Source organism: Peromyscus eremicus, chromosome 15 (genome assembly GCF_949786415.1).
Source record: "Peromyscus eremicus chromosome 15, PerEre_H2_v1, whole genome shotgun sequence".
Taxonomy (NCBI): Eukaryota; Metazoa; Chordata; class Mammalia; order Rodentia; family Cricetidae; genus Peromyscus; species Peromyscus eremicus.
Genome location: NC_081431.1, coordinates 56,883,380 through 56,896,960, shown reverse-complemented (window position 1 = coordinate 56,896,960; position 13,581 = coordinate 56,883,380). Strand labels below are relative to the sequence as shown.

Here is a 13,581-nt window from a genome sequence, read left to right as displayed (position 1 = left end):
CTCATTCACATCAAAATTGGATCACTGTCACAAGCCCTACCCCAAGTCTTGGGGGTGCTCCTGGACCTGAGGCCCCAGAGTAACCATAAGAGATCTAACGGTGTACACACAGAGCTGGGCTTGGCTGGCCGCAAAGAGGCTGTATTGCACTAGCTCAAGAATTAATCTAAGGAGCCATCCTCATTCTGTCTAGTGAGAAAAGCATATAGAAGCAAATGATGAAGCAGAGGAGGCTCCCTATCTGCACTCTGAGACCTTGTCTTGGGAAAGGCAGGGGGATTCAGAAGTGTGGCCACCCACCTTCAACCACCAGCCAGGCACTGGAGGCATGGAGTCCAGCGTTCAGGGAGTAGAGGCCCATATCTGAGCAACTGGCCCCCTTCACAACCAGCCGGTGGGTCAGCCCATCAGGGGACACAGAAACTTCGTATCTGTCACCGAGCCTCAGTGTTCGGTGCTGGAAATGCCAGGTAGCATTAGGACAAGGATTGGAGAGTGTGCATTCAAAGACTGCGTCCCCCTGTTCCTCACAGCGGGTCTCTGCCAACGGGACCACCACTCTGGGGGGGATGGCTGCCGTGGAAACAGGAAAGGGAGACATCAACTTTGCAGCATGACACAGAGAGGTCTGAGCACCAGCGCTAGGAATTAAGAAACCTAGTTCACCCCAGTTTGCCACAGTCTTCCTGTCACCTCGGCTGGGCTACCCCTTACCCCAGCTTCTGAAACCACCACCAGGTCCTTACTGAAGGCATCAGTACCCCCCCCACACCCTCATACACACATAAAATGTGGGGTCGTGATCGTATTATTGTCACTGAGTGATCTTAAATTCCCTTTTTACAAATGAGGAGACTGAGGCTTAAGACATTTATCAACCTAGGTTAGTCACTAATAGAGTGTTATTCACTGATAATCCCAGCCACTAGGGAAGCTGAGGCAGAAGAACTACCAGTTCAAGGCCAGCCTGTAGCGTAGTGGGTTTGTGACTAGCCTGGACAGCTTGAGAGAGATCCTGTCTCAAAATAGAATGAAGATCTGAGGGACTGGCATTTGCCTAGAATGAGCTAGGCCCCCAAAATAAAAAAAAAATGACTTGTCCCATCCTGGCAGCTAAGAGGTGACTGCTCCCAAGCCCATGCTCTTCTACCTGTGGCACATTGTTACTGGGCTTTTGAAGCCCATCCTAACACCCCAGACCTGCTGGATGCCCTTCTCTTATTCTTCAGCCTGGGTTCAGCCCTGTTCTTTGTGTCCTGCCCAGAGCTTCCTCCTCAGGCCTCCCCTTGTCTTTCCAAGAGGCTCCTGGTCAGGTGCTCTATAAATGATGGAAACACAGGACCTCCTGGGCACAGGGTGGAGTTTAAGGAGGGACACTCTCAGGTGGGGGAAGGAACGCAAGAAGCAGGAATGGAAGAGGCCTGAGCTGCACAGGCCTGGCGAGCCCAGGTGGAAATCCTTGCTCGGGAGTTGTGGGAGAGGAGGACATTTATCGTAAGGGGTAATGTTATCACAAAAGGCCATGGTCTGGGTCGGATTTGAAAATATTCAGCTGCGACGGAAGGTCTATGGGCAGGAGAATGTCGTGTAAGCCTGTATCCTTGACACATTCTGTCAAGCCCAGCCGGGTACCAAAGCAGACATATCTGGGTGCATCTCTCTTTCCAGTTGCCCTAGCAATGCAGCCATGTCATATGTATCCCCTTCCATAGCACCAGCATGGACCTTCTCCTCTCCTCTATGCAAATTTCTGTGGCAAATAACACTCACTGCTGGCCTCCAGCTCTGTGGAGAAGACCACAGCATCCTCCACCATGACCTGGTAAAGGCCAGCATCCTCGGGCCGCAGGTCCTGGATCAGGAAGTGGTAGCGTTTCCCCAGCCGTCTCAGACAGTGCTTGGTCTGGTTATCAAAGCCATAGGGGATCATCTCACCATCCTGAAGCCAGAAAAGGATGGTTCAGGGCATCCGTGGGTCCAAAGAGCCTCGTAGCCTAGCCTCACTCTGGCTACCGCCAACAGTTTTCTCTACTGGCTCAGGGTCAAAGACAACATGGTCCTAGAACCATGTGGGGGTTGTGGGATCAGGGCAGAGAGCAGAGCCTGGATATAGGTGCATGGGTCATGAGGTAGGTAGACATGTATGTTCTAAGAATGTCCAGACCTCTTTCTACGAGGGGAAAAAAAAATCTATGCAGTTTATGCAAGACATCTAAGATGGCTAATCCAGATTGCTGGGAAGAGAGTTGCTCTACAGCCCTGTGTGTTAGCAGGAGAGGTGACCCTATGACCTGGGACCAGCTCTTTCATCCACCAAGGGGAGTGTTTGGAGAATGTCCTCCGGGCTGCACAAAACATAGCCAGTTTATACGTACGCTCATCCTTGCTAAGCCATACATAGATTTCCTACTAGCTGATAATTAACAATAGCTAACACTTTTAACGCTCTGTGCCAGGCATTATTTCAGGTACTTGAGACATTACAATAAAAGGAACAAAGACTCCCACCGATGGGAGAGGAAGACAAGTAGTGAGCACCATAAATAAGTGATTTGTATCTGGAAAAACAGAACTAAGAGACAAAGCAGGAAGGGGCTCAGAAGCACCAGGGAGGACCTGGGAGCACAGCAGATGCACTCGGGGGGATGAGGGGACTAACCACACGGATGTCAGAGGTGAGTGCGCTAGGCACAGCTGGTGGCGACAGAGAAGGAGCAGGAACAAGGCCAAGGAGCAGGGACAGAGCAGCAAGGAGGAGGAGAGACAGGTGGGGGGTGCCAGGCCACGGACAGACAAGCATGCACAGTGTCATTTAGGCATTGCAGTATTCTATGAGGTAGCTCTTCTGATCCTTCACTTCATAGATGAGGAGACTGAGGCTCAGGAAAGATGCCTGGTCTGAGGTGATGGAGCCAGGGTGAATTTGGCTGCAGAAGAAGTATATGCTTTGCCGGCCCCAGTCCCACATACCTGTCATGGCCTCACATGGAGGGCATGCATTCAGAACTCTGTTCTGATCCTGCTCTGCATCAGACGCTATATAGAGTAACAGACCCAGCTCAAGGAGAGGTGAGAGGTGTCTGGAGACTGCCCACCACAGGGTGTGACCTAACTCCAACTGGGAACCCCATGGGTGAGTGCTTACCACCTGGGTGTTCTAGATAGTTCCATGGGGTCCATCATTTTCCCCCCCAGGACCCACAGCCCCCATCAGGTCCTCTGGCCTCACCTTGTACAGGTAAATCTTGCTCTCAAGGTCCTTGAGATCCAGCTCCAGGTCAAACGTGGCGACCCCTTCCTTGGTGACCCTGATGTGTCTCAAGTTGTCAATGGCGTTGACGTACTAGAGGGCAGACAAACCCATGAGAGGGACCCCAAAGCAGTTTCTCTGGGGCACTCCAAATCTTTGCAGGATCTGGTCTCAGCCCTGCAATGTACCTGAAGAACAGGGGTTTATGGGGTTCTCAAGTGAGGATACTTAAACCCTCAAGAAAGAAAATTCAAAGATAAAAAAGTCAGGTGATGAAGGACAAAAAGAGAGGGCTCTGGGTGTCCATTCATCTGTCCCACCTGCTGATGAACATTAGGTGAACATCTCTAGGCAAAGCTGTGTGCTAGGCCACGTGTTGATATGGGTAAGAATGATTGAAAGAAAAGCCCTAGCTGGGAGGCCGGAGAAGCTACCTTCAAAATGCCACTTTCAGACTAATGAAAATAGGTTGTTTTCCAATCCCAGAAGGAAAAGGCAGACTTATGTCAAGTTAGACACAAGAAGGAACTTCCCGTGTAGTTTTTAAGATGCTGGAATCAGAGTATTAGAATCCCCAAGGAATCAGGCCCCAAGTCTAACAATAATGACGTTGACAGAGATGACAGGGGACAGTCACTAGACCTTACTATGTGTTAGGCTAATTGCTGTAAGCACATCCTCTTATTTATCCTCTCAACCCTACAAAGTAGATTTTGCTATAAACCTGTTATACATATGAGGACATCAAGACACTGGAGCCCTAATTTTCTGAAGTCCAGAGTTCAGTAAGATTCAGGCCCAGGTATTAAAACCCAGAGCAAGCTCAGAAGGCTGGATCCTTAGCAGAACCTCTCAGCGGGGCTAGATGGAGGTAGACTGTCCACCATATTGGGTTTTCCAAAGCCAGCTCTGGGTAGGTATGTGGGGCCCCTCCAGGCCTTGTGCTCCAACTAGGGGGTGGGAGCAGGGCCAGAATACCTGTGCCATTCTGTCCTCCTGTTCCTTCTTCATCTCCTGCAGCTTGCGCAGCATGCCCCGGAAGTCGACGATGCCATACTGCATACAGATCTTCTCATAGTCCTTACGGTCCGCAGTCATGAGCAGCTGCCACACCTGTGCAGACTCCATCTTTTTATCAGGGGCGGGAGGTGGGGTCCTGGGGATCAAGGTTGGTCGGTCAGAGGCCAGAGGAGTCCCATGTATGGACCAGCTGACCCTGGTGGTCTAGGGAAGCTGTCCTATGCGTACTGGAAGAGCAGGCACAGAGGCTGAGATCTCTGGGGTGGACCATGATCTCAAGTGGAAGGACCTAGACATTGGATGAGGCAAGCCTTACCCTGTGGCTTCGGCTTGGAGGAGACTCGGGCCTCCTAACAACTAGTGATATTGATTTCTGAGTAGGATGTCTTTGGGTGGCAGTAAAGTTAGGACTGAAGTGTTCTGTTGCTTTAATGCATATTTTTAAATCACTGGGTAAGCGGGCTCTCCCATTTTGCAAACAGGACTGGGGGGAAAGAAGACTGACTCGGGTATAAAGCTTTGAAGTGGCCAGATCCGGATGTCCAGTTCATCCGGGATGCCCAGTTCTGTGCTCTTCAGTCCTCCCTTCTACTAGCGGCAGTCTGGCTCCTTCCTTTTATCAGAAGTGGAGGGTGAGCCCAGTTTGTTTACGGAAGGAGCAGAGGTGAGCACCATGTGAGCTTCCAAAATCCTCCAGACAGTCCCAGACCCACCTCTTTTTCAGCATCTTCCGAAAGTCCTTCAGCTCTGTCCTGAGGTCTAGAAAACAAGGAGTAAGTCTTGAATCCCCGGTAGGGTCTGAAGCAAGGCTACATGGTCCAGGGCTGCTGATGCGAGTTTTCATTTTTCCATAAATTAATAATGCCCACAAGGTGTGCATGGTTATACTAGGCAGGGAGCAACATGCAAAGGCCCCAGAGGGGTGTTCTGACCAATCTACATACCCTCCTGAGGTTCCTTTTGCCTTTTTCGGTTCTTCCGAAAACCCACTGGACCATCCAAGGAGGAGAGGAGAGAGGTGGTGTGCACAGACAGGGAAAGAAGCAAGATACTTGGATGGTCCTCTGGGAACTGGACCAAGTCCCAGAGCCCTGGCCTTCCCACCTGTTCTATCCTTTAAGACACAACATCCAAGCGAAAGGCGGAGATGAGTGGGAGGGTCTTCCATGAGCTTTGATACCTCAAAGCTTTACCATGAGCATCATTGCATGATGGGGAGACTCACTCACATGTCTACAGGGAAGTGGCAGGGATAAGGGAAGTGGCCACTGACAACCATAGCAAACTCAAGGGCATCCAAAGAGCATCTGACAGTTGCCAGTTCAGATGATGGGGCCCGAACTGCCAAACACATCAGATTCTGCTTTTTGATTATTCCCTCAGTCATTCATAATCCTCTTCTTTGTCATGTGCTTCCAATGGAGAGTCTGGGGAAACTCAATACACACACACTTCCTCCCTCTAGCAAATAGCAGCTATCACGTGACATAGTGCTAGCCAATGGCACGCACACAAAAGCTCCCAGGTTTTAGGAGTTTTCAGCTTTTGCTTCTTTGATGAGAGAGGCAGGTGTCTCCCCGGGGGCTCCCCTTTCCCTCTCCTCTCGCTCCAGTGTGGATTAAGTTTGCCTCTGCAGTGACCAGCCAGCCTGCTGAGACCAGAAGAGCTTGCTCTCCTGTGACAGCCAGAGCTGTAGAATGAGCCCTGGACTTTCATCTCAGAATTTCCTACTATGTGAAGTAATTCGGTATCTTTATTTCTTGGACTTCTCTTAGGATTTTCTGGCACTTAGAGGCGAGATGAATGTGTCAGCTTACTTGAGAGACTAGGTTTGCTTCCTCGAGAGGTATCAACCTTCCAATCATTACAGACTAAAAATGTGAAGATCTTCAAACACTGTGCAAACCGGAAAAAAAAAAAAAAAAAAAAAAAAAAAAAAAAAGTCTAATGTAAACCTGTACAAAATATCTGTTGTAGAGTGGGTAAACTGAGACCCGGGAGGGAAAAGAAAACGACTTAGCCGAAGACTAGAAACCAACACCTGGAGCCTGGGCCCATTTAGAGCAACAGCCACAGGGTGTGGCTGAAGTGTGCCTTACCGGGCACAGGCAAACTGAGCACCACTGGGTGGAGCCAGGGCCCCTGCAAGAGACGGAAGTACAGCCTCTGGGTCCTCCCTCCCCTCCTGCCGCCCTGTGGGTCCTCTGAGGGTGTTCTCTACAGAAAGCCGATGCCCTGTGCACTGATGGGCTCACGGGACAAGCCCACCTTCGATGACAGTGAGCCTCACTGAGCACGTGGCTTCCCCGAAGGCATTCACTGCAGTGCAGCGGTACAGATCCGAGTCCTCTCCAGTCAGCTTGTTGATCTGTGGAGAAGCCAAGGGCAGGGAAACAGGGCTAACACTCCCTTCTTCCATGCACTACACACAGTTGTGGGTTGGAAGTATGACGAGGCACAGGCATGGGCTCTTTCCCCATGAAGCTCACAGTCTTTATCAAGAAATGCAGACATCAGAACAAATTCTGGATCGGAGCAGAAGATGGATGTTCTTGCCACTGGAGGCTATATGGGTCTCAGAAAGAGCTTACTCTGGGTGGGGAGGGGTCAGATGAACCTGGCACTGGAGACCATCTCTGCCATGCATTACTAGCTACGGGACCTTGGGCAAGTTCCCTGACCCCTATAAATTTTAATTTCTTGGCTTATGAGATGGGGATAATAATAATAACTCAAAAAGCAGTGAATGGTCAGGATTAACTCATGTCCTCTGTAATAAATGTTTGGTCCAGGACCTGACACTTGTAAGTGTTCCACGGTTAGTGTCTACAACATTACTAATATTAACCCTAATTGATTGAGAAGGCAGGTATTGTTTGTCTGGTGACATGACAGATATATTCCAGTACACCTCCTGTAAGCTGAAAATATTATCAATTGAAAATTCGTTTAGTACTGTGAACCTACGAGATTTTGTCCTAACCTTGCCTGCCTTAATGTGAGACAGCATTTCCACGAGCCTGCTCTTGGGTAAGATGATTAAGCCCATTTTATAAAAGGGAGTTCAATGCCTCATGTAATTCGGGAATACCATATGCTATAGAATACAGTTATCCGGCCGGGCAGTGATGGTGCACGCCTTTAATCCCAGCACTTGGGAGGCAGAGTCAGGAGGATCTCTGTGAGTTCGAGGCCAGCCTGGTCTTCAGAGTGAGATCCAGAATAGGAACCAAAACTACACAGAGAAACTCTGTCTCGAAAAACCAAAACAATAATAATATAATAATAATAATAATAATAATACAGTTATCCTCTGACCGACGTAGGCTGCAGGCTGCTGCCATTGCTCAGGGTGAGTGACTCACACCTACATATTTCTCACCCATGAAAAGATCAGACTGAAAAATTAATTTGGTTTCTGTGGTTTCTGCACATTGCTTTTCCACCAAGGATCAAAACTTGCAAGTGGGACTATGATAAGTCAAGGGCTGTCTGTGCTCAGTTCAAGGTTGGGACACTTCATATGAACATTTAATTTTTAATACTCCATAGAGCATGTACTCTAATTATGCTATTCCATAGGTGAGGAAATAGAGGTAGAAAGAGACAAGTAAGTAGCTTTCTGAAGCCAAGGTGATGGGCCTGGGACTGTGACCCAGCAGTGGTCCAGGTATGTTCACAAAGGTTTCATCAAACCTACCAGGGCATCTCCTGGCTCAGGAGACCTTGAACCACGGATTGAAGCTGAATAGACCCAACTGTGGAACTATCTCTTCCTCCCCTGGGGACTGATGACCTTAAGAATTTAAGGGACTAAGAAGAGACCCATGAGCCCCAGGGAGAAATGGCAACAACGCTCACCTGCAGCACATGCTCCTTGCTGCCAGGAGCAGAGGAGATCTGGTACTTGCTGGAGCTGCTGAGGTCTCCTTTGGTGCTCTGCCAGTACACTTCGGGTCTGGGCTCCCCACAGACCACCGCCCGAAAGATGGCATTCTTTCCTGTGGCAGGAAGAAGGAGCTTGGGGGTAGAGTGGCAATAGATGTCATTTAGATTTAAACTTACATCATCATCCCTGGGGTAGGCATCCCGGCTCTCTCTCCCAAAAGAAGTACCTGACTTTGAGCCCCTTGACTTGGGACTCATCATGTCAGGTGGAAAGTTTCCAGGTACCCAGAAGCAGTGCTGGCCTGAGGTCAACCATGCAGGGGCATGGTGTCCCCAGGAGAAAGATGTGGTGTGCCATCTGTGGTTGTGGAGGTAAGCAGGGTAGGAGTCGGAGGCAGATTTCTCTGAGAGTGGGTGCATTAGGAGGCTAAGGTCTCTCCCAAACCAAGGAAGTGTGTGACAATTTGTGACTTCAGTTCCTCTCATCTAGGGAGATCTTGGAAAGCAATGGCTGCTGGTACTTAAAGGAACTGGTCCTGAGACATAGGACTCCAGCCTCAGAGAAGACCCGCAGTTCCATGCAGGGCATGATGGCGTGGGAGCTACTTGACCCTCACAGAGCCCACCTGCCTCCTGCCAGGGACATCTCAGCAGAAGAATCTGAAGGTCCCAGGGCTTTCCCTTGTGTCTCATGACCTTGTTTCATATTTAGAAAAGTAAAACATCATACCATTGTTTTTCTTATACCAGAATGTTAACTAAAATTTATGGCAGGGATCATTTCCAGGGGAGGAACACCACTTCCCTGGGGGCTCCTGTGTGTGGTTTTTAAAACGGCACTCCTGAGCTAGCCTGTGAGCCACTAAACATGTGGCTCTTTAGGGCAAGATTGGAAGAAAAGGTAGGAGTGTGTGTGTGTGTGTGTGTGTGTGTGTGTGTGTGTGTGTGTATGCAGGCACACTCATGTGTATGTACATATGTATGTGTGTCTAGAGACCAGAAGTCGGGTATCTTCTTTGTTCACACTCCACATTTTTTTTTTTATGTTTTTCCTTCACTTTTATGGGCATGGGTGCTTTGCCTTCATGCATGTCTGTGCAACACTTTTGTGTGATGCCCTCAAAGGCCAGAAGAAGGTGTCAGATCTCCTAGAACTGGAGACAGATATGTGAGTACTGAGAATCAAACCTCGGTCCTCTAGAAGAGCAGCCAGTAGTCTTAACTGCTGAGCCAACTCTCCAGCCCTCCTACCTAATTTTTGAGACAGGGTCTCAAGACCTGAAACTCATCAATTGGACAGATTGGCTGCCCAACAAGTCCCTGGAATCCTGCTAATTCTTTCTCCCCAGTGTGGGGACTACAGGCACACTTGTGTGCACCCCTGTGTCCAGCCTTTTTCTTTCTTCCTTCCTTCCTTCCTTCCTTCCTTCCTTCCTTCCTTCCTTCCTTCCTTCCTTTCTTTCTTTCTTTCTTTCTTTCTTTCTTTCTTTCTTTCTTTCTTTCTTTCTTTCTTTCTCTCCAGACAAGGTTTCTCTATGTAACAGCCCTGGCTGCCCTGGAAGTTACTTTGTAGACTAGGCTGGCCTCCACCTCCCAAGTACTGGGATTAAAGGTATGCACCACCACTGCCCAGTTCAGTGTCCAGCTTTTTATGTGGGTACTAGGAATCCAAACTTAGGTGCCTGTGCTTGTATAGCAGGCATTTTACTGATGGCCATCCTCTCCACCCTGGGAGAAGAGATATTTAAATAGCCTCTTCCTGTAGAAGACCTTGAGGCAGGGAAAGCAGAGGAAAGAACCTGGGGAACTGCTTCCCTGTTTAGTGTTGGCCAGTCCGTGTTCCCCTGCATAGTGTGAACTCTCTTCTCTCCCTTTCCCACAGTCTCCTCAGCTCCTGTCCCTGCTAGGGATCCAGGCAGACAGACACCACTTGAATATAGGAAGGATGGATACACAGGTCATGGACATAGGAAGGACAGAAAGGTTTGGTGGCCAAGCCTTCTCCCTTGCGCTTTCTGGGGAGTGGGAGAGCAGGAGCCATGACTCCCTCAGCAGTATCCACTAGGGTCTCACCCTCTGGTAGAGCCAAGGTGACAGGCTTCTGCTTGAAATCTGGTGTACTGCAGCCTTCGGGGATCTCGTCCACCAGCTGCAGGATGCTCACTCCGGGGATGGAGGACTTCTTAGGGGTTTTTCCTGGAGAGGATAGGAGGAGTACATCTTGATCTTCCTTCCATTCCATCAGGGAACGAGGCCCCTCATTTCTCTAGCTATCAAGGCAGGCTTGTCCTGCCCACCTGCCCTTTCTCTCTAAAGGATGCCTGTAAGCTTTCTAGTGGGAATCTGGTGATTCCTCTCCGGTTGTGTGCCATGGGATGACTCTGGATGTATCACTAAAGAAAAACCAGGAGGGTAGGAAAGGGCCACTCTTCAGGAAGCAGAAGTTCAGTTCATGTGGAGATTCAATAAAGCACAGCAAGCTTCAAAGGCCACACCGGAAGAGCAGAGATGGTGCATTCCCCAAGAACGCTGGGTTCGACCCCCTCCCTGCCTTCTGCCCACGTGAGCAGCAGCAGGGAGGGGCGGAGGGGCAGCCAGCTCTCTTACCTGCCATAGCTCCAGCCTCTTCTTGCTCCTCTGAGGGTGGAAACTGATCTCCTGAGGGCAGCAGATGAATTCCTCATGAGAGGCCGAGTTAACGTGTCAGCCCACCTCTCCCATACCACCAGGGGTCCCAGCCAAATCTAAGATGGATGTTGGGGGCAAATGGTGCCCCTAAGAGCTTGTCTAACCCCGCAAATGAAAATGATTAGTTTATTGCCATTCCCTAGAACAGCTCCACTAGACCAATTTCCAGGAAAGAAGTAGGTGCTACCCGGGGATCCTGAGAAAAGAAAAGCATGGTGTCGGGACTGTATGACCTGGCCTCCTGGCAGGACCCAAGCTCTTTACCATTCAGAGAGTAAGACCAAACTCATGCAGGAGACTTGTTCAACAGCCGTGACCTCTCAACTTTGGAATGCAAATTCCCTAGCAATCTCTTGGATTTTCTACTGGAGCCCGGGTGCCTTCTACCTCCTATCTTAACCAAAGTGGAATCCTTCAGATCTCAAGGTCTGTGGGGATGACTCTGGAGCTCTTCTCTCCCCAAGCCAATAAGATCAGCAGAAACCCACCCACTTCCCTCTGAACTACAATGTCAGATGACCAGGAGTGTGTCTGCTTCTTCCGAGAACCTCCACCATCCTCTCCCCTCAACTTCTTTTTACTGCACCCATGTTAGTGCCCATATAGGAGAAGGAGTAGGGTTGGCTCTGGGAAAGGATGAGAGCTGTGAATGAGTTAAAGGGAGACTTACAAGAGTCCTCCAGCAGTCCTACCTCTGAGAGGTTGATGCACGGCCAAATGGTTCTGTTTGGGGGACAGTATTTCCTGCCCAAAGAACCCAGCCATCAATACAGAGTCCCACCTGACAGAGCAAATTCCATACTCCAACTAATATGCTTTCTTGCACAACTGCCCGCTCACTGGCACCTCTGACCCCCTCTACAGCCCAGCCCTGGCCCCCCTGTGTGCAGGAATGCCACAGTGTGCCAACGGCGTTCTGTAGCGGTCACAAGCAACACAGAAGCCACAGCCACTGCACTGAAAGGAGTCACAAGGTGCACAGGAGAGAGGACAACTTGGTCGAGCAGGCTCAGCTGAGCAGACATCCTAAGATTTCCCTCAGGTCAATATCTGATAAGGGGAAACACTGGCCCCCAGCCACACTGGAGGTCGAACTTGACACAGCATAGTCACCACCCTTACCACCATCACCATTAGCTCTAGTAGATTGTGTGGCTACTTGTCACACATACATCAAGAATAATCCAGATATCAGCCCCTTACCTCTGCCTCCTGTGGGTCCAGTTAAAGAATCAAAGAAGTAGGAGCCTGTGGTGGTCAAGGGTCCAGTATCATGCTACTTCAAGAATAATCTAGAAGAAGTGCAAACTCAATGACGAATCAGTGAGAGACGCATTTGTCTAGAGAACAGAGGGATGTGGGCTTCTTTAGTGGGGATGGGGAAGGGGATTAATTCTTTCCTTCATGATTTATTCCCACATTTGGGGAGACTCCTTACTCTTATCCACAAATGCACCCATTTCAGCCTATCCCAACCAGACGCTGAGTTCGGGACCGGGCTGTGTCTCCCTTAACTCTTCCCAGGACATAGCATCCTCACCTGCTGCCCCAGAACCTGTTCCGTTCTACCAGCCTAGGTCCCTGCTTCCCCCAACTTCTCAACAGAAAGGAGGAACCAAATAGAGTTCTTCTCAACTGCTTTGGCCTTGAGGTCGCTACTCTGAACTGCTAGTAAGATTTTTTTTTTAACTTAGTTGTCATATATATTCTCCATCAGGCAGTGCCTGGAAAATCAGAGCCAGGGCAGAACCACTCAGACAGAACCCGCTGAAATTCCCTCCTCCAGGGATACCGGGGTCCCCTAAGAGGTGTTAGAAATGCACCCCAGTCTGTGGTCAGCCAGCCAGATATCTGTGGGGCTTGTCTGATGACGACAGTCTGCTCTTTCCTGCACAGAAAGGCTAGAGCACAGCATAGCATCTCCCTACCCTTCCCGGACCAGGTGGACAACCAGGTACACAGTGCCCACTCACCTGAATGGCCCACCAGCCTCCTCACACTCCTTCCTCCCTGCTTCCAGCTGCTGCTGGCTACCAGGGAGTCTGAGCCATCTGGCGGTGGACAGGCAGAGCAGGAACAGATGTAGGTCATAGCCACGCCTTGCTTGCTCTTCTGCCCCTCCCACTCACCCCATCTCCTCCCCCTCTGGCTCAGGCTTGGCAGGGCAAGGCCCCCCGGGGCAAAGGGACCAACTTGGGAGGAGGCCAGAGATGGAAGGGTCCTGTGGCATCTACTGGTCCCGCTCATGTTTTGCAGAGTCTTAAGCTGGGTCAGCCGAGGGTGCATTTGCTCCAGGATGCCTCATTTATCTGATCCCTTTGAGTGGGGGCGTTTTCATCAAGCTCAGCCTCAAATTGTCAGTTAAGCTCATCCCAGGGGACCCTTGACACAGTAAGTCACACTGATACGTAAAGCCACTGTCCTTTTGATAATTGTATCCCATAGTGGTACCAAACAGTCAACAAACTTTGAGAGTGAGTCACAAGACCCAGAGAGACTGAAGTGTGGAACTCAAAGGCTAAGCCCCAGACTCAGGTACTGTTAGGCCCTGGGTATACAAGTTTAAGCAAACATCGAGTCTTCCTCTCATGAAGTCTAATAGGACAGAAAGATGTCGACCAGCCAATTGCGAACTGTGAACAAGTTTCAAGAGCAAGCCAAGTACGCCCGAGGGTAGAAGGCTAGGGAAGGGCAGCCCCAGCTGAGTTTGGACACGTAGGGTCTAGAAGCCACTG

At 49.9% G+C, this 13,581-nt stretch overlaps 1 protein-coding gene across 1 annotated transcript in view; it reads right to left on the bottom strand.

The window, feature by feature from the left end:
* Igfn1 (immunoglobulin like and fibronectin type III domain containing 1) overlaps nt 1-12,937 on the bottom strand; it is a 30,744-nt gene extending 17,807 nt beyond the window's left edge. The window contains exons 1-11 of the mRNA XM_059280194.1: nt 12,820-12,937; nt 10,766-10,816; nt 10,232-10,354; nt 8,132-8,271; nt 6,539-6,638; nt 5,215-5,259; nt 4,984-5,029; nt 4,229-4,406; nt 3,230-3,343; nt 1,771-1,939; nt 301-573 (exon numbers count right to left, since the gene is read on the bottom strand). Of these exons, the coding sequence (XP_059136177.1) occupies nt 301-573; nt 1,771-1,939; nt 3,230-3,343; nt 4,229-4,406; nt 4,984-5,029; nt 5,215-5,259; nt 6,539-6,638; nt 8,132-8,271; nt 10,232-10,354; nt 10,766-10,816; nt 12,820-12,937 (1,357 nt within the window). The remainder of the gene's footprint in view (nt 1-300; nt 574-1,770; nt 1,940-3,229; nt 3,344-4,228; nt 4,407-4,983; nt 5,030-5,214; nt 5,260-6,538; nt 6,639-8,131; nt 8,272-10,231; nt 10,355-10,765; nt 10,817-12,819) is intronic.
* Nucleotides 12,938-13,581: the final 644 nt, after the last annotated feature.